Below are 20,306 nucleotides of genomic sequence, written 5' to 3' on the forward strand. Positions count from 1 at the left end.
ATCCAGTAGACTGTTAAGCGGTGCGTAGCACTATGACGGAATCGCAGTAGTAAAAAGGCGCTTAAGTATCGTACTATAGTAATTTGTATCACTAGTAAAATTGAAAATGGCTACAGTGTATCACTAGTAAAACGTATCTCAAATAATACCGTTCGGTAGAAAATCAAAATTTTCTAAATAATTTATTTATTTCATACCAACAAATGGTCAATAGTAAATTGTTTCATAATTCTTTTTCAAAATTTCGTGTGAAAAGGGAAAGTGATACAGTAATATTTTGTAGTATAACGACAACGTCTCGTTAGTAACAGGCATCAACAGTAACACCCCCTATGATCCAGTATGATATTCACGGCTTCGCCGTGATGACCCCGAATGTAAATTTCACGGCTTCGCCGTGGATGATACCGAATTTAATATCACGGCTTCGCCGTGGATAATAATAAAATTATGTTCACGGCTTCGCCGTGATTGATAATAACTTGACGTTCACGGCTTCGCCGTGGATGATAATAATATGATGTTCACGGCTTCGCCGTGATTGTGATTCGGGAATTACCAATACAATTTTTATAACCTAACCTAACCTAACCAAACCAAACCTAACCTAACCTAACCTAACCTAACCTAACCTAACCTAACCTAACCTAACCTAACCTAACCTAACCTGATGTTACTTGTGAACATAAATACTAGTGAGACAATTTATCAATGCAACGAAGTTCTTATGATACAAGAACCACAAGAACTTCGTTCTTATGAGACATTTTACTTAAAGAACTAGTTATTAATGGGTACTTTTTCGAGTTACTAAACAATCAAATTATTAGTGATATATTTTACTTATGAAACACTTTACTTTCAACACTATATATTTATGAGCAAAAAAAAAAAGCTGTTATTTATGGCCACCTTTACTAGTGCGATTCCGTCACTGTGAGATGCACCCCTGTTAAGCAAAGTAAACTAACCTAACCTAACCTAACCTAACTATTTAGTACAGTAAATTAAACTAATCACTCGTTTTATTCGGTACTTGATATTGAAAATATTCTGTACTTTATTATAATGTACTAATTAAATAAAAGATACTTTACTTAAATAATTTTATTAATCTTATTTACATATAATCACATAAAAAGTTTGAACCAGTCCCGAACCACGACCCTCTGGATCACTAAGCCAGAACTATACCATTGAGCTACGAAATGATATTTAAAGCCAGCATTCTTTGTCTATATCACCAAATCATTATTGTACTAAATGGCAATGTTGCATTAATCTGGCAACGTTCATAAAATTTGTTTTCAACCAGTACAATACTAACCTTCATGCGTGTGTGCTCATCCGCGGTGTTGTGCCATTAAGTAAAGTATAAAGTATAATAAAGTAGTATAATACAATAAAAGGTGTATTGAAGTAAAACTACCAGTTTTTATAGAGAAAAATGCGGAATTAAGTAAAATAAAATTACAAAGTATAGTAAAAAGTGGGTTGTTAAAATAGACTTTAACCCAAACTCAACCTGCTAGTGCCGAACATACAGAACCAGTTTTAAAAACCGGGAGTAGGTGACGTGACGATGTTGAAAATCAAAGTCAAATTATTAATTTGTACTGTTAGCAATCAGTAATTTACGCGTGATGACGTAATCAAAAATTCCTCCCAACGAAAACTAATTGGGTAAAATGGTTCGTTTGATGGAAGCTAGATATCGCATTGTCGCTAAAACCCATTTTGTTTTCTTCTCACATTGAAAGTTCTTTCTTGCTGTTTTGTTCGAGTTTTACTTGTGATGTTGGAAAAAATTTGACGCCCATATCAAATGTAAGTTAGCATTACTGATTCTAGTTCCTACATAGTTTATTTTTATACCAATATCGTGTTTCTACTTAAATTCTAGATTGTGTATGCATGTGTACTGCACTACCTGACAGCTTTCAAGAACGTCGGGTTTTCATCACCATTCCTACAACTAATTGAATGAAATGTTTCCCGTCTGTCTGATCTTCTACTGTGGATTCTACCTTGAAGGATCAGACACTAGAACGAGATGCAGGCTGACATAAAGATTTTTGTGTTTTGTATCACCTGCTACAGCCAGAAGTGATCACAACTAAGTATAAATGTATGAACAAAGTATGAACAAATTTTACCTTGAACCATTTAGGACTCTGAATTACGTGCCTTCAGCACTGTGTAAAACAGTGAAATTGCTTTCACACTGTGCTGCTTTTCCTGATCACTTGAAAGCAACATTGCATTAAAAGAGGCAAAGGTTTGCCATTGTTTTCTTTCAAAAACATTTAATACAACTAAATTATTTCAATGAGTATTTCAGAAATATGTTGATGGCCACATCGTTAACTTCCACATGTTCTTCCATATTCAATTATTTATAGAGCAGCCTTAGTATGAGATAAGGGAGCAGGAGCACCTCTCAAAATTACATCTCCCAGAAGTTACCCTAGCCTGTGGTTAAGGTAAGATTTCTGGATCATACAATAGTAGTTGTGGCTGTGTGTAAAGTTTTGTGCGACCAATAACTCGATTTGTTTTGCCAATCGTTGTCGGCTTCTCAAATTTCCCTATCGTCTTTTCCTTTGTGCTTTAGTAATTTAGTTACGTTTATTTCATTTTTTTGCCCCTGGTTTTTCAAAGGCGATTTACAGATAAACTGCAAATCCACCAACAAACTAAGCCAGAGCTAAACAAACATCGACAACGAAAAGATCAATTTTATTCAGTTCAAATCTTTGATCTCAATTCTCATTGCCAATTGTACCGTTTTTTTTCCTTCGAGTAAGTTATAAACTAGAATATGGCTTAAAAGCGTTGTGTGTGTGTAAGTCACATCCTCCACTGTCTTTCTATCTCAAAGACATATAATATATTTATTGATTAAGCTTTGTTTTCTCTGCACGTAGAACAAGTAAGTTGACAATGACTTGACCGTCCACAAGTCCACTCGATTTCTGAAAATCTTGGAATTTGATTTTCAATGAATAGATCAGATTGCGTAGAATTTAGTTTTATTCCCGCAGCTCCCACAATCGAGTAGAATTCCCCCCGTTGATCGCCAGAAGACCTTTGTATATTTTACCACGATTCGCTTTCCCTGTGCATTTATATTTGTGAATTGGAATTGCCGAATTGGTTATGATGAGTTAAAAACTGTGCCATTCACCGATGACTGTAAATTAAATTCTTTAGAAGAAATTAAAATTAATAACCGATATTAAAGTTGCGACACAATTTATTGTTACTTATTGTTGTTTGTTTTTTGTTATTTTTAATTCAAGGACTGACGTCATCACCACCACTTCACCAGTTTTGAAGTTTTGGGCTTTAGTTGGCGGTTTCTTCGTGACGATGGGATGTGCCCAGGTACCCAAAAATTGACTTATTTTTCGTAGATTATTGCTTTGAACTCTGTGTCCGTGTAATAATTCCTAAATCAAACCCTTATTGTGAGTCGCATGCGAAGTGTCAACGTTTCTTTTTTCTAAAGCTAGAGGGTTTCATCATAGCCTTTGGCAATTTTCAGCTGTCAAAATAGTTAGTTTCACAGTTACTTTTCACATCCATATTCCATGAAAATATTTATTGAAAGTTACTTTGTGGTAATCTTTGAGTGATATCTTTACTGATATTTACTGACGATATCCATTCTACTAAGCTCACTTGTTAAATTTTCAATAATTGCCTTTTTGTCTACTTCCGGTTTCTTAATTAGTTAATAGTTCTGTAAATATTCATGTGACGCCAAAAAGAACCACTTATTCGTGATCTTCGTCAAATTTGGGGTCAGATTTTTGCCTAGTATAAAATATCGGAAAATCGTCCAAGTCAAATGACTCAAATATAAATTGATTTTAAGTGAGTTTAAAGCCATAACAGTTCGTTATATTCATTTTCATTTGATGTTTTCATATTGATGTTGTAGACCCATCCCCAGCAACGTCAATCTACAGAAAGAAAAAGGCCAGTTTCTATGGCCTTCAGACTCGAAGGTCACGGAGATCATTACGTAAAACTGTCAATGCGGTGGTGTAGAGGTTGGGTGAGAACGGGACGTGTTGCTTCATTATCAAAAAGGTCCAATAGCCGCAAGTCTTGAGAGGTGAGGGTTAGAAAAAGTTGTATAAAAAGAGAGAGAAAAGGTGAAAGATTTCAGTCCAGTGAGCATCTCCGACAGGGCAACATCAACTGTAGGCGCACTGTTTTTCACCAACTGCATTCTTCGTCATACAACCAGTTTTCAATCTTTGGTAAATATTCAGTTTTTCACATGTGGTTGACTAGTTGTAAATCGTTCCACTTTTTTCTGTAAGTTAATACGCCAATACCGTAACAGAATATTAATGTTTCAATTGTTTAATTGTCTAGTTAATCATGGCGTCGTGCTGCTGTTACTACGTTTACTAGTCGTCACTCGTCACCAACTGCATTCTTCTTTGTATTACCATCAGTTTACAATCATGGGTAAGAATGTGTTGTTACGTGGGGTTTTGAGTCAGACTTGTGAATCAGCTCTACTTTTTTTATTTTTTTAAATGCCAGATATTATTTCATATTAATGATATAAATATTTATTGTCTAGGAAACTATGGCGACGTCGCCGTCGTGCTCCTGTAGTTTGTTGTATCGTTCATGGCAGGGTTCAACCCAGTCGTTGATCACTGGTGTACCGCTGTCTCCTCTGTAAGGCAGATACCAAAGCACAACGCTTCCGTCTTACTACACGACAACATACGCAACGACCAGTTACTACACCGAAGGCCTCTGAGTACTACAACACCAAGGCTCCAGTTTATTACACCAAAACTTTGGCTGTCCCGACCTACTACATCGAAGCCCCGAAGTATTATTCTTCCCCGAGCTACAAAACCAAAGCGTCAAGTACTACACCGAGGCCCGCAAGTACAACTCTGCTCCAGCTTATTACACCACATGAATGGTCGAATACTACACAGAAGCCACCAGTTTGCAATTCTGGGTAAATATTCTGTTACATTTTACCGATATAAATATGCCAGTTATTGAATATTTAAATTATTTAGTGTGTAGTTGTATAAAAGGAGAGAAAATACGAAAGAAATCAGTTGAGTGAGCATCTCCGGCATGGCATTAGATATTGCAGTGCACTATTTGTCACCAACTGCAAAATGGCGTATTACCAGTTGGCAACCACGGGTAAATATTCTGTTATTACATGAATTGTGAATTAATGTTTTTTTTGTTAATGTCGGTTATTATTGTAATTTTATTTGTTGTCTAGTAAACTGTGGCGTCATGCTGCTGTTGGGTGATGTATCGTTGATGGCTGGATAGACCACTGCTGTACCGAGTTCTTCTCGGTATGGAAGTTACCAAAGCACAACGCTGCCGTCTAACTGCACGACAACATACGCAACGGCCAGTTACTACACCGAGCCCCATGAGTACTACATCACCAAAGCTCCAGAATATTACACCACATTTTAGGTTGCTCTGATCTACTACACCAAAATGCCGGAGTACTATACCGAGGCTCCCCATTACTACACCAACAAGACACCAGAGTACTTCACATCTAGATACCATGGGTAAATTTTCTGTAACATGGAGTTTTAAATATGCCAGTAATTGAATATCCAAATTATTTATTTCCTAGTCGCATAAAAGGAGAGTAAAGGCAAAAGAAATCAGCATTTGAGTGATCATCGAGTGGCCCCTGATCACTACACCACTAAGGCACCGGAGTACTACACAACTACGTAGCTGCTACTTACCGATGCGGTGTTGTATCGTTGATGGCGGTTACCAAAGCACAACGCTACCGTCTTACTACACAACAACATACGCAATGGCCAGTTACTACACCGAGGCACCTGAGTACTACACCATCAAGCCGCCAGATAATTACACCAAAACTTCGGCTGACCTGAGCTACTACACCGGAGCCCCAAAGTATTATTCTCCCCCGAGCTAGAATACCAAAGCATTGAGTACTACACCGAGGCACCCGAGTACTTCACCACCAAGGAACTGGAGTGTTTTGTAACTACATATGCTGCGCCAGCTTCTTACAACGAGGCTCGCAAGTACAACTCTGCTCCAGCTACTTCACCGAGGCTCCAGCTTATTACACCACATAAACGGTCGAATACTACACAGAAGCTACCAATTTGCAATCATGGGTAAATATTCTGTTACATTGAGTTTTAAATATGACAGTTATTATTGGAAATTAACGTTAAAATTTTATGTTTAGCAAACTATGGTGTCGTGCTGCTGTTGGGTGTTGTATCGTTGATGGCTGAATCGATCACTGTTGTCTGATGTCTCCTGAGTATGGCGGGTATCAAACCGGAACGCTGTCGCCTAACTACACAACAACATTCGCAACGACCAGTTACTACACCGATGCCCGTGAGTACTACACCACCAGGGCTCCAGATTATTACACCAAAACTTCGGCTGTCCCGACCTACTCCACTGAAGCCCGAAGTATTATTCTTCCACGAGCTACACCACCAAGGCACCGAAGTAATACTGTGTATGCTGCTCCAACCTACTGCACCGAGGCTCCTGGCTCCCAAGTACTACACAACCAATGCATTGGAGTATTACACAACTACGTATAATGCGCCAGCTTACTACACCGAGGTTCCAGCTTATTGTACTACAAAAACGGTCGATTACTACAGAGAAGGGCGAAAATACTACTCTGCCCCTTGCCACACAACCACAACTGAGGTGGCCAAGTATTACGTAACCCTAACTTTCTTCACAACCACTGCCTTCGTATTACGTTGGACCGAAATACTACACTGAAGCTCCAGCTTACTACACCACAACCTACGCTACACTCAACTACCACCCCGAAGCTCCAAAGTATTACTCTGCCCCAAGTTACTACACCACTAAGGAATTTGACTATTAAACCACGACCTACTCTTCTCCAGATTACTACATGGAGGCTTCTAAATGCTAGAGCCGAAATTGTTTCATACATTTGTGTTACTTGTCACTGCAAATTGTTGATCTTGAATGAGAAAATAAATTTGAATGCGGGTAATCATTTTGTAACTTCAAGCCTTTTGACATTGGGAAATGTTCCTTTTTTTTAAATTTTGCCTATTTCACATGTCAGAGTTGACTCTGTACTTTAGTCACTTTGCACAAGGACATCCTGGTTTTTCTTACTCTTCTATTGAAAAGGAAATCCTGAGACATCACTTGTATAATACTGGAGTATATGTCTATGACTGAAATTCTGAACATTACTTGGTTCATTGTGTCTTAGTTAATATATAAACACATGAAAGGAATTGCTTTAATGTCCCACCTCCACCCACAATTCCACCACATTTTACTGTCACATACACATATACATACACACATACACTTAAGTTAACCCGTTGGCTGCCACGCCATACAACCCGTAGGTTGCTCTCTACTACTCTACGCGCCACGTCTGAAGGATCCGTGACCAAGTGGGACTTGCCATTGCTGACAAGTCCGGGCTGACAAGGGGGAATGGTGCATTGCCTTTTAACAGGCTTGCCTTGCGGCAAATTTTGGGCTTGGCGACATTCCGACCCCGCGGCTTGTAAACCACGAGACCGAACAGCGCGGCCCGTGCAGGGGAGAAGAAAGGCGTGGCAGCCGACGGGTTAACTAACACTAACACAAGCAAATTACCAACAACAAATGATGATCGGCGCCGACATTTTGGAGATACCGGCGATGTTTTGGTGTCCATCTTCTCGACGTTTCCTCTGCATTACCTGAATAAAGAGAAAACAATTCTTATTTAGTGACATGCCAATAAAAGTAACATAATACAGATAGAAACAATAATCAAGTTTTTCAGCTCAAAGATTTAAAGATGCAATTTTTGTAACTTATAATCGAGCTTGCAATGTTGAGAAATGTAAACAGAACAAAGTTCACTTGCTAGTCTTTAAAAAAAATTCCGGAAGTATACCGGAAGTAACCACAGCGCCTCAACCATTGAGCTGTCGTAAAAATAAACCACATAATCGTGATCCCCATGAAATTTGGGGTCGATTAGGTGGGATTTAAACGAAATCCAAAATTTGGCCAAAATCGAGAATTTTCCTGAACTAATAGTTCAGGAAAATTTTGGAAACCGGAAGTATACGTAATATATACGTAATATATACGTAATATATACGTAATATATACGTAAAAAATAAAACATGAACTTTACCACAAATTTGACGAGGATCACGAATATGTGGTTCTTTTGTACGTCAGATCAATATGTACTAAACTACTGACTGAAATCAGTAAACCGGAAGTAGAAAAACAAATCAAATATCGAAAATCTAACAAGTGAGCTTTGTTGGGGGAATAGTTATCGTTAGTTATCACTAAATATTTTAACAAAATAACTGCCAATAAATGTTTAAAGAGATGTGCAAAGTAACTGAAACTGACTGTTATGACAGCTTCACATTTTCAAAAAGCCATCTAGCGTTAGAAAAAAGAAACGTCAAAGTAAAACTTTGCTTACGCGCAAGAAGGGCCTGATTTTGGAATTATTACGCAGACACAGACTTTAACGCAACTAGACTATTGGTAGAAAACCTTAGAATATAAGTCAATTGTTGGGTACCTAGGCATAATCCCGTGGTGAGTAACTGCAGGTGTGGAACAGCTAAGGGCAGCGACCACTGAAGTGTTCCAACTCGTCGGTGAAGTAAGACAAGTTGTAGCAGCAAAAGCAATGAAGCTAGATGAGCGTACGTGGGGAAGATAAGGATGGAGCAGAACGTTGCTGGATGTCCCTCTTCCTTCATGGACAAAGGTCAGCATTGGCTTAAGGATCTATTATGTGCTATGTAAAAAAAAATGTATTGCATTAATGGATTGAAAATATAACAGTTAATAAAGCATTTCAATCTTTACCTATACTAAGAAGCACACTGAAGTTTCCATGATAAAAACCGCAAAAAAGGAAATCACAGCAACCAACAGCCTTACTCCTTAGGTTGAGGTAAATTTCCTGATGCTAAAAAATTGTCATGAAGTATTGCAGTAGCTTGGTGATAGGTTATATTGATGCTTACCTTGATCATATGGGTGAATGGTGCTGAATTTGGCATTTGACGTGGTGTGGTTGGTGTGGTAGCAGTAATGGGGAAATACCTTGTCTCCACACATTTGTATTCTATGATGTGAGCTTCACACATGAGTTTTAGGCATTTGACAGCATGATGGGCCTATTGGATGGAAAGTGACTGAGCGCTAAGTCAACTTGTTGGAATGACTGACAGTATCCACATCTAGAATTTCAAAGAAATAAGTTGTTACAGTATATAAAAATAAGGAAACTAAGTCAAGATAAACCTACATAATTTGCGAAGTTCAATTTGGTATTTGAAATCACATGAATATAAGTATAAATTAGCAACAAATTGTTTCGCCTCGTTTCACGAATCACGATAAGAGAACAACAAGGGCGACACAGGCGACATCTAGTAATGAGTTTTGAATCTTAAGCTTAAGTTAGTCATAGCCTACTTTATTATAGGAAGCCCAACGGTTTGGGTTTTTTTTGGAAGCCAATTTGGGTTCCCTTCCTCTTATTTGGCTCCGCCCTAAGTGGACCCACGGGAGCCAATTTATCGTCTAGTGGCGATATTTGAAAACACGGATTTGTTTACGTTTCTATCGATATGATTTCATTCGCGAAGGAATGGAATCAGATTGGACGATAGGACGTGTTAAATGGCTACGAAGGGCCATTCACTAAACAATAATGTCCACCGTTCCATGTAACATTGTCATGAAATCCCTCACGGCAACATATTAATGGTGCGTTCATAAATTACAGGGTAATCCCCCCAAACCATAACATTCGAAATTTCGGAGGGCGTGTCATTATTTCGCTCACCAGATGGCCCCCCTGGGTCCACTTGGAAGATGCGAAATCGGAGGAAAGGTGAGCAAAGTAGGCTTCACTTTTCCAACACGCGAGAGATATCCTTCCTTTGGGCTTCCTATAATAAAGTAGGCTATGAGTTAGTTGGTTGCACTATCACAGCTGGTCGCAAACATGACACACGTCGTTCGTTACTTTCCTAAGTTACTTCAAATTTCAAAACAAATTAAAAATTTAAACGGAGATGGGATAATAAGTTAACTGTTTTTAGGTAATAGATCACACAATCTTTAGCTAATGATTCTTACTGCATTCTTGACTTGTTTTCAGATAATTACAGGTCTGGCCAACTAGTTGCTCGTGACAATAGAAATAAAATGTTCTAATCCAACAACGCTACCTATGTCTTCTGAAGCTAAATAAGTTCTGTTGCAAGGTAGTTATTTTACAATTTTTTAAAATTACTGTGTTCTTTAAGGTTTACATTGTTCACATTCACTTTTCCTTGTCAAGATTTTGTAAATCTTCAAGATATTGTTGCCTTCGCCAGATCCAATTCTTTGCTGCTATCTATTTTGCAGACAACATCAAGAAATTTCTGCCACTCATGATTTGATCACCAAATAGTTCAAATTTAGGACAATGTGAGATTTGTAAGTAGTTTGTAAGTTTGTAAGTATTGTAAGATGATTTGAGTCCGTTATTATTTTCTGTCACTACAATATGGTTTGAAAATTATATCTAATTATACTCTCCTTTCAGGTTAATCCCCCTCCACTGTGATAGTTGCTTTGAAACTGAAGAGAGATTGCTGGAATTGAAGACTGATTGCAATTTGTGTAAATTTTGATAAATTACAAGTGCATGTCTGGGCTCCCTTCATTTCTGTGGCCCCGTTTCCCTAACTAACTAACTAACGCCCGCCGGTGGTCATTCACCCGCTGTGATAACCAGGAAGAGGAAATTCGTAGGAAATTAATGGTAATTTTCTAAAAAATTTTAAGTGTGATACAATTATGTTTGCTAAATGATGGATTTTGTAATAGCTTAGGATTGTGTAAGTATTTTATTTATTTAATTACGTTTTGAAAAGGCATTTTGTGGGCCCCATTTATTTGTTAACTTATTCAATTGCGCGGATATTTTCGTTATCGAATAAATTTATTATTGCGGCAAATTTTATTATATCATCAAAATGCTCTAATGGTTCCTTAATATTAACATGTAATTTTATCTCACATTCCTAGTTTCCCACCTACCACATATTCTAGGGTATTACGCGCAAGATCAAGTAATTTTTGAAGCGTAACTTAGTTTTTTACACCCATTCCATTAACATATAGATAAGTGCTTCATACGAACTTGTCTCATATTAACATGTCGCAATAATTTCCCATTCTCATTTGAACTAACCCATATTAAATTCTACCGTTAAGACGCGAATGTAACAAACAAAACAAACATCTTGCTCAAATCACTTGCATAGCGACACATAGAAAACACACTTAATGAGAACACGAAACAAAAACGGAAAGATAACCACCATCGTAAATTCGATTCTGTCTAAGTACTCCTTAAACCAGGGAATAGGCAGGCATCAACATCAGCACATCGGACTGCGACACCACAGGCGATTTTAGTCATACCTCAAACAAACAAACAGTGGGAAAAACTATGAAACAAATCAGACATAAATCAAAAACAACTAACAAGCTGCTGTAAATGTGCAAATAAGGCAGCTTTCCCAATTTATGCAGTTAGCAAGGTGGCAAGTAAAAATGATCTGCATAAGACAGCAACAGCCAACAGCCATACAGCTTCCATTTAACCGGGCTGGCAATTCCTATCAAAGAAAATACATATATATGTTTATTGTAAGGCATACATATTTGTAAAAGAAAACCAGCAGGGAAATTTCAGATACTTTCGGCAATAAAACTTCTGTGAAATTATAATTTTATTTAATCAAGAGTAGCTAAGTGATTTAATTTCCCTAACAATAAATGGAATCTGTTTTAGAGATCGACTTATTTAACAAACATTAATTACCTTAGTAAATCTAATAATCTTAAACTGAAGTTCAATCTTATTAAAGAATTACCGTTTGTGGAGAATTACGGTAGCAAGTGCCTTTGTTTGATAGCTAAATGTGACCATGTGCTGTGTTCTCAAAAGACAAGACAAGATTCACGCTATGATTAAGAAATCAAGGATTAACAATGATTATAAACAAGTTATCATAACAAACAAGAGTTGAGTACCTTTGCACACAAAGCAACTGCTGCACTTTGAAGAATGTCGCACTTAGTTGTAACTTTCTGGCTATTAGAACGGTGCTGGACTTGACACTATTTTGGAAATAATGGGTGAAACAAACATACATTGAAAAAGAATATGGTCAGAGATTTCGTAAATATTGGCATGTTTAATCGACAAAAAAAAGAAAAAAGAAAACAATACCCTCTTGGCAAAAGTGTGTTAGTTCAATGAAGCAATCACGAAGAACCTTCCACTGACTGACGAAATCGTTCGCCTTTGGCTTAAGTTTAATGGGCAGGACATAAACTTCAATTAAGCAATCAAATCAAAGCGTTGTCGATCAATTTATGCCATTAAAAAAAAATGAAGCACCCGTTGCTCTTTGCTCCGACTCTACACCACTTCATTGGCTGTGCTGTCACTTGTTGAGTTGACTGACACACTTGATAAGCGTGATAAAACAGTAAAATAGTTAACTATACCTGGTATCCGAGACAAGATTCCTTCATATGCAACACCCGTCCACACTAACGGTCCCACAGTCGATATGCCCAATATCTAAAGCATACTGGTGGGCCCATTGGGAACAGACTGAAATAGAAATCGATATTACAATTAGGCATTTGCGGGATATTATTTGCAGCATGTCAACCATTCTAAACCCCTGGCGGTTAACCTCCTGAAGGGCAATTCATTCTCAAACTTATTTTCCTATTTAGTTCAAATTATTACTCGGCACTAGTCAAAAGCGGGAAATAACCCAGGAGTCGTTAGCGAAAAAAATGAAATAAAATTTAAAAAAACTGTTGGCATTAATCAGCTGTGCCCGGGGAGGTCTTCATCTCGAGGTAATTTTGCTACGTGACTTTTCACATGTAACCACCTTTTGTACGCACCGAAATAGAGACAGAACGGGGATTTCATGCGTTGAGTGCACATGATTCAAATCAGCTTTGAAGGACCGCAATGATTACATAAGGAAATTTTATTTTTAGAGCAACGAAACAGCACACAACATCGATCGAGCCATGACTCATTAAAGTATAGTTCACGGTCGTGCAGTCATCCCCCGAGCCGGGAACGTGTTTGTTTCCACCCAGAGGCTAAATGTTGCACGGGTATTCTTTGAAATTGGGCAAACGCTCGTCAAGGAAGCGGTATTCAAATACTGTAGCTAACATTGCAATTATTTCACGCACGGCGAAATTGAGACACAAAAATTCCACCCCCCCCCCCCCCATACTTGTATCAATTTAAATAGAAAAACATAACAACACACACTCGTTTTTCTGCTGTAACTAATTAAACTTTTCGGGCGGCAAGAAACTAACACAGATGTCAGATGTATGAGCAAACGAAAGGAAAAATTGATTGAAACCCCACACCCCTTGGAGCCAAGTTGGCATTCGATCCACCTGTTGAGTGCAATTAAGAGCCTGAAGCAAAGGATTCATCAATTGTGAAATAAAAGAGCAAATTGAATGTTTGGTGTAATTTAGAAGAAAATACAAGTCCCTACTGCACGAAAGAAAGAGGGAAACCGATAACCTGTTCTGTGGGCGGTAATGGAACGTAAACAAATGTACCGTATATAAAGGTAGAATTCCGTTCAATTTGTAGTTGCCAACAAGACGTTTGAAACACTAAGATCAGTCAATACAATTTGAGATTCAAGGAAATAGTAAAAGATGACCCAAATATCGGTAAGTTTTCAAATAATTATTTTAATTCAGTTGTGTCGAATTTTCAACTACTGCCCTTTTCCACGTCTATCGTTTGAACGTTAACACGATTACTATTTTTCTTTCTCTACTCAATTAATCAATATAGTTGATTGCCATTATTTGGATTTGGACCTGCGCTGTCTATGGTCAGATCCCCGTCAATGAATTCGACCCTTATCACTCCTATTATGTTCCCTACGCTTCATCAATCGTCAATATGGGTACTTAAATTGAAAAAGTTTTAATTTCATGTTACCGAAACAAACTCATAAAATAATTTTCAGTAACAAATGCCGCTTTGGCGATGAAAGCCGATCAAACAGATCTCGTCCAAACGAAAAAAGATGTTGTAAATTTGAAAAAAAGGACTAAACCGGTATTTTAATTAATCGAAAATTAAACTAACATCACCTAAATTAATTTCTGGAAACTATTCACAGAGACAATTGTCATTTTGCATTTTGGACTCGAAAGCTTCACAAGCAGACCTAGACAACACGAACGGAGAAGTTTCAAGATTGAGGGACGCATTGACTGGTATTAAAAATTGAAATAGATTTAAATGACTGTTTTGGGAACTATATTTTTGAAATATTATCCACAGAAACAAACGGAAATTTGGAGGCCACTCAAGCAGATCTGGAAACAGCGAAGAACGATATTTTAAGGCTTTTTTAGGGCACAATGCAATCACAATGTACGAAAATCGACTGTCCCCATGACAGTTTAGACAAGACTATTTTGAACTCTTAATTGACGCAGGATTCAGGATTTTTAACAACTCAAATGGTCTTACCTTGGAATGAAGCTCTCTATTAAATTGTCCAATATTCCTGGCGGTTGTTATTTCACTACTGACGTTCCTAGCCGCTCCAATCCTAAGGGAAAGAAAGAGGTGATGTCCTAGTCTATTGGAAATTATAGATAATTAAATTTATAGTGTTAAGAAGGGGAAAAGCCCCCCCACAAAAATGAAGGTGACCTTCTATACCTTGTTGATGTGTGGATGTCGAAATAATTTGCTGAATATTTCCCCTTGCTGATGCTGTTGAGACTTTGAAAAGAAAAATTAAGGAAAATATGCCGTCGTGAATGTGCGAAGTGAATAAGAAATTCCATCAATAACACAAGAGTCATAACTAGTTGTGTAGTGTAAGTGTAGACTGTGTACCTGGACCGCAGCAGACGAAATTCCGTTGGGTCATTAAGTGGGACTAGTCACCTACCGGTGGAAGTGGAAATTCGCCTTGCCTGAATTAAGATAGAAACGAAATTAAATTAATGGATTTAAAAAAATAAATCAACCAATAACTTGTCATGGTGGTTGTCTCTTTTCAGAATTGACGCCATAAGGCACACGGCGAAAAAATTCCTTTAAAAAACCGATGCGTATAACTAATATATTCATTAAAAAATAGTAAATATCAATACAATTGAGTCAAATTTGAAACAAATGTTTATTGATAGATTAAACATCTACTAAAAATTAATAAATCCTTATAATTAGACCGCTAATTCCCAATTATAAATTTTCATTTACATTTTTTTAAATGATCGAACAGGCCGATTTTGTCCGCCTTCATTGGTAATTAAAGAAAAGTAATTAGAAATAGTGCTCATGAAAAAATTTCTAATTACATTTTGTTCCATGTAAAAATGCTAAAATGACTGGACTATAACTCCAAACAATCAAGACAAAAATAAAAAATAAAAAAATAAATAAATAAAATGATTGATTGAACTTCCACACCCATTAAGGATAACCTGTTCTGTGGGTGGAAATTATGAAAATGCAAGATCATGAAAAAAAAAGCCGATTGGTGTACCTGTATATAAAAGGTAGAATTTCTCTAGATTTTTAGTTTGAACGGGACATTCGGACCATTGAGATCTCCCATGGGAGATCTTTAAATTGCTTGGAGTGATGCATCACTCCAAGCAATTTGATTTTAAGTGAATACCAGAAAATGATAAAAGTATCGGTAAGAAAATACAAAAAATTTTGTTATGACTTTTGAGACAAGCGGAAGTTAAAAAAAAATTTGAAATGATTTGACATTTTCTTGCATTTCGTTATTAATCCCTATAGTTAATTGCCATTATCTGGGTTTGGCACTGTGTCGTCTATGGACAAATCCCCGTCGATAATTTTGACCCTTATAACTCCTATTATGTTCCCTACGCTTCGACGTTTGTCGATCAACCCACAAAGCAAATAAATTACAAAACAGCAGCTCAACTAGGCGAAAGTGGCGAATTAAGGACCCTTCAAAACATCAAGAATTTATTGCTCCAGGGGTTCAGGCAGATCAAAATTAAACAACAGGAAGCCACCATAGCGAGTTTGAAAGCACAATTAAAAGGTATTATCTTTTATTCCCACAACCCACTAGAAAATGCAACAAATTATTTTTTTTTTTTAAATTATTTTTCACAAAAGCAATGCAATCTGATCTAGACATTATGACCGAAAACGTTGCAAAATTAATTGTAGCCCTGGCTGGTATATAAAATTGAAATTCTTTATTATTTTCTTACAGGAAATTAAGAATAATTCTTGATGATTTTTAACAGTTACAAAGTCAGATTTGGCGATGAAAGCCAATCAAGCAGATCTTGACCAAACGAACGCAGATGTTTCAAATTTGAATACAGCGTTAGACGGTATTTTAATTGATCGAAAATTAAATTAACGTCGCCAAATTTAATACAGCACCCGACATCTATTTACAGACACAAATGCCATTTTGGACTCGAAAGCCAATCTAGAAGACCTAGCCTCAACGAACAATGATGTTTCAACATTGAGTGCCAAATTGGACGGTACGTCAAATTTTTAAAGATTTAATTCACTGTTTTCGAAATGAATTTACGAAAATTGTTTACAGAAACAAATGCTCTTTTGGAAACGAAAGCCACTCAAGTAGAACTAGCCAATACCAACAGCGATGTTTCAAACTTGAGGGATAAATTGAGCGGTAGTTAAATTGATTTAAATATAAATTACTGTTTTTAAAATCAACTATCTGAAAACTAATTACAGAAATAAGTGGCGAGTTGGGGACGAAAGCCAGTCAAGCAGAGCTAGATAAAACGAACACCGCTGTTTCGACATTGAGTGGTACATTGGAAGGTATTGATATTTATTAAAAAATAAATTACTGTTTTGAAAATTTAATATTTGAAAAAATTATTGAAAGAAACCAATCTCGTTTTGGAGTCGAAAGCCACCCAAGCAGATCTAGACAGCACCAAGGGAGACGTTTTAACACTGAGTGAAACATTGACTGGTATTTAAATGGATTGAAGTAAAATTACTGTTTTGAAAATTAATTTCCAAAAATTGATGACAGCATCAAATGAAAATTTGGCGGCCACGCAATTAGATCTGGAAGCAGCGAAGAATGATATTTCAGATTTGAAAGGTGAATAAAAATTTTTCTGTCTGAAACGAAAATAATTTGCTCACAAGGAAACCTATCACATTCGATTTTTGCCGTTTTTACTTTACAGAACTTGCGAAAACCAATTCTATTGATAGAGTCCCCGAATCTTGCGGAGACCTCCAGGGTATCGGCCATGTCAAAAGCGGAATCTACTCCGTCATGGCCGACAAACAAATCAAAAACGTCTATTGCGATTTCACCAAAGCAAGCGATGGAGCAGGTACAATCAACTGTTTCGCCAATCATTTTCGATATCCATTCTCATTCGATTTTTGGCCATTAGATTTCCAAAAATTGATTGGCACCGTCGACATGAAATCGACACCTGCCTATTTCTACGCTCAAAAAACGTCCAGCTATTCGGTAGCTAACACAGTGGTTCCATTCGAGTCGACGAAAACCAATGTGGGAGGTGCCTTTGATACGGCTACTGGAGAATTCACCGCCCCGGCAGCGGGGAAATATTTTTTCGTTTTTTCGTGTTTGAGTTCGGATATTCCCACGCGAGTTAATTTGGAGGTCAACTCTGCCGCTGTCGCCCAAACGTACGGCGAAATCTTTCCTCAGACTTTGACCGTCCACGCTACACTGCAACTATCCAAAGACGACAAAGTGAGGATGTTTTTAGTCGAAGGGTCAATGAAAGAAGATGGAGTTAAATTTACTAATTTTGCCGGTTGGCTTATCGAGGAAGACGAATTGACACGTTTGATTCGTGCCTATTCTCGTAACATTTCCCTATCCCCCAGTAAAAATTTGCCTATCTTTAGTGGACATTTGTTTTTCTTCCGGCGCTAACTAGTTCGTATATAAACTACACTATTTAATGATAATATACCAGTGAAAAGAACGAAAAAGTGTTTAAATTAATTCAAATGGAATTTTCAAGTGTTCTTTCCAGCTAATGTTTGATAGTCCAAGTATAAGAACATACTACAAAGTACGAACATAATGGCTAACCCCATCATGGTTAAGTTAAAACTGTTTTGATCGAGTAGTAATGGACTATAGCAATCGGCAATCGCAAGATAAATTAAGAATGACATTGGCCTTACCTTCGAATGAAGCTCTCCCTCCCTTTTTCCAAGTGTCTGGCGGTGGTAATAATTTGACCGCTGACGCTTCTAGCTGCAGTAACCTTACGGGAAAGAACGACGAGCGGCAAAGCTATAAAGGAAATAACAAAAAGTTAGATTGGATTACTTGAAAAATAAAACCACACCTCGCGTCGTTGCGTGATCACTAGCACGTCTGCAGCCGCTGACGGCGGTTCCACTTGGGCACTGATTTCAAAACAAACTCAAATTCACTTTTAAACTGGGGAATGATGCTGCCTGAAATCCTGTCACAACTACAGCGCGAATTTCAAACTCTTAAAAGAAAACAAAATTCAGCGATTTAATTGCGCTGAATTTCATATTCCTGCAACTTGATTTTCTATCCAGAATACACCACAGGAAACAAATGTGCCTGACGGAGCACGAGACCCGGTAGCATTTTCCATTTCAATTGCAACGATTGGATTTCAAGAGACGATTGGATAATTGAATTTGAATTTACGAAACCCAGCGCCTGCAGCACCCTTGCGTTGATTAAAAACGATTACGCAACACAACGGTGACCAACTCGCACATCGAAAAAATTGTCACGGCTTAATGACTGAACTTCAATCGTACATTTTAAAAAAGATCAATTAAAAGAAATCAATAAAATTTTAAAAACAATTCAGAATTAAATTTGAAACAATTTCCTTCTATCTATTGCAAATCGAGTGTGGATCAACTTGCGAGTTTTTAAATGGACAATGTCGTCAGTTCTTTCAGATGTGATGTTGTAAATGGAATATTTCATGTGTCGTGACCAATTTGCGTAACCACAATTGTCTTCCAGCTTTTCTTCTACACTTTCGGCCATGGCAAAATCGGCACTATATAAAGAAAGACCATCTCCTCAGTTGTCCATCAATCCTCGTCAATCAACAAACCATGGAGCACTCGGTAAGTCAATTTTGATTGTTACAAGTTAACTGTTCGTATGCGTCAGTGCTGTTCGACCTGTATTTCTTACTGAATCAATCTTTTAGATTATTGTAGTCTTTGTGCCTTTGATGGCCTACGTTTTGTTGACCTCTGCTCAGCTACCGACCGGCTTGAACAAAGGTAATCCTTCCTCAGTAGAGGAGGAGGCCCAACCCCAGACGATCTCGGAAATCATTCAAATCATGAGCAATCAGAGGCAGTTTTCTGTCCAAGACGTTCAGACAGCATTAAACACGTTAGGATCTCTCTGGAAAACATTCGTGGGGGCGATGTTGGGTAAGAAGCAAATAAACAACAAATCTAACCCGAAATGCAGTAGATAAATCGTGATCTCAACTCTTTACAGACGCGAAAGTTGATTTGGCTCGGGCGCACACCGAGATTGGAATCATCAAAAAGCAGTTGGCCAATGTTACAACTACAGTTCAAAATTTGAAAAAACAGATCAATGGCACGACAAACAATTCTCCATAAAAATTAACTCGCGTTATTCTTAATTTTTGATTTATTTGGCTAGTGGCTGTCGCTCCTAGCATCGGTCGAATGTTGACTACCTAGTTGGAACTTTTCATTACATCGCACATACAGGTGCAATTGTGTAATTTCTGTTAAATCTTCTGGTTGGAAATAAAAAAACAGGTTGAGCAATACTGAAGAGGTCTAGGTAAAGTAATTCGATTGACTCAATTACATCCGCAATCATCTCATATTTTTCACATTCGGTTTCTTTCTGCTCACTTGAGTGGCGGATTATTCGGAGAGTTTTTGACGATCGTGAGAGTAGACCTGAAAAATCGCACCTGTCTATTCTCTTACCAACTTTCCTATACGCTTGCTGATCTATTACACAGAACTACTAGTACAATTAGTACAATGTTAGCTATTGGCTTTGAAGCGAAATTTACAATTGTCCTGTTCACCTGGCATCCATCATCTGGAA

At 37.5% G+C, this 20,306-nt stretch overlaps 2 protein-coding genes and 4 long non-coding RNA genes across 9 annotated transcripts; 4 read left to right on the forward strand and 2 right to left on the reverse strand.

Moving 5' to 3' along the window:
• Nucleotides 1-4,005: 4,005 nt before the first annotated feature.
• Nucleotides 4,006-7,312, forward strand: LOC124326721. Of its 3 annotated transcripts, none has more exons than XR_006915736.1 (8): nt 4,006-4,123; nt 4,183-4,271; nt 4,390-4,485; nt 4,604-4,999; nt 5,064-5,196; nt 5,282-5,588; nt 5,657-6,182; nt 6,257-7,312. It is a non-coding gene; the product is annotated as an uncharacterized LOC124326721 (long non-coding RNA). The 3 variants fall into 3 exon arrangements; XR_006915737.1 differs by having other exon boundaries at nt 4,199-4,271; XR_006915735.1 differs by having other exon boundaries at nt 4,006-4,271.
• A 416-nt stretch (nt 7,313-7,728) lies between these two features.
• On the reverse strand, nt 7,729-10,031 carry LOC124326765. Its single transcript, XR_006915805.1, has 5 exons — nt 9,368-10,031; nt 9,084-9,299; nt 8,923-9,025; nt 8,630-8,851; nt 7,729-7,775 (listed from the first exon to the last, which is right to left on the reverse strand). It is a non-coding gene; the product is annotated as an uncharacterized LOC124326765 (long non-coding RNA).
• A 20-nt stretch (nt 10,032-10,051) lies between these two features.
• On the forward strand, nt 10,052-11,107 carry LOC124326712. Its single transcript, XR_006915720.1, has 4 exons — nt 10,052-10,169; nt 10,229-10,334; nt 10,412-10,551; nt 10,661-11,107. It is a non-coding gene; the product is annotated as an uncharacterized LOC124326712 (long non-coding RNA).
• A 259-nt stretch (nt 11,108-11,366) lies between these two features.
• On the reverse strand, nt 11,367-19,020 carry LOC124326759. 2 transcript variants are annotated; one of them, XR_006915790.1, is made up of 8 exons: nt 18,383-19,020; nt 15,053-15,132; nt 14,873-14,935; nt 14,678-14,789; nt 12,640-12,748; nt 12,160-12,246; nt 12,000-12,090; nt 11,367-11,741 (listed from the first exon to the last, which is right to left on the reverse strand). It is a non-coding gene; the product is annotated as an uncharacterized LOC124326759 (long non-coding RNA). The 2 variants fall into 2 exon arrangements; XR_006915791.1 differs by lacking the exons at nt 12,640-12,748; nt 14,678-14,789; nt 14,873-14,935; nt 15,053-15,132; nt 18,383-19,020 and adding an exon at nt 12,359-12,628.
• LOC124326234 lies at nt 15,834-18,232 on the forward strand. The gene is made up of 10 exons (XM_046784949.1): nt 15,834-16,244; nt 16,322-16,384; nt 16,456-16,545; nt 16,615-16,704; nt 16,770-16,859; nt 16,925-17,014; nt 17,082-17,171; nt 17,235-17,306; nt 17,395-17,547; nt 17,611-18,232. Exons 2-10 carry the CDS (start codon nt 16,324-16,326, stop codon nt 18,123-18,125), a joined length of 1,251 nt encoding a protein of 416 aa, XP_046640905.1. The 5' UTR covers nt 15,834-16,244; nt 16,322-16,323; the 3' UTR covers nt 18,126-18,232.
• A 224-nt stretch (nt 19,021-19,244) lies between the features above and the next one.
• LOC124326648 lies at nt 19,245-20,035 on the forward strand. The gene is made up of 3 exons (XM_046785570.1): nt 19,245-19,324; nt 19,411-19,642; nt 19,713-20,035. Exons 1-3 carry the CDS (start codon nt 19,313-19,315, stop codon nt 19,838-19,840), a joined length of 372 nt encoding a protein of 123 aa, XP_046641526.1. The 5' UTR covers nt 19,245-19,312; the 3' UTR covers nt 19,841-20,035.
• The last annotated feature ends 271 nt before the right edge of the window (nt 20,036-20,306 follow it).

The sequence above is a fragment of the Daphnia pulicaria genome, chromosome 2 (assembly GCF_021234035.1).
Source record: "Daphnia pulicaria isolate SC F1-1A chromosome 2, SC_F0-13Bv2, whole genome shotgun sequence".
Lineage (NCBI taxonomy): Eukaryota > Metazoa > Arthropoda > Branchiopoda > Diplostraca > Daphniidae > Daphnia > Daphnia pulicaria.

Excerpts from the sequence above, each read along its gene's own strand:
- LOC124326648 (XM_046785570.1), top strand. Across the intron at positions 19,643-19,712 it reads ATTCGTGGGGGCGATGTTGG|ACGCGAAAGTTGATTTGGCT; the intron begins GTAAGAAGCAAA and ends AACTCTTTACAG.
- LOC124326234 (XM_046784949.1), top strand. The coding sequence starts at position 16,324 with ATGCAATCTGATCTAGACATTATGACCGAAAACGTTGCAAAATTAATT. Across the intron at positions 16,705-16,769 it reads ATTGAGTGCCAAATTGGACG|AAACAAATGCTCTTTTGGAA; the intron begins GTACGTCAAATT and ends AATTGTTTACAG. Across the intron at positions 16,860-16,924 it reads CTTGAGGGATAAATTGAGCG|AAATAAGTGGCGAGTTGGGG; the intron begins GTAGTTAAATTG and ends AACTAATTACAG.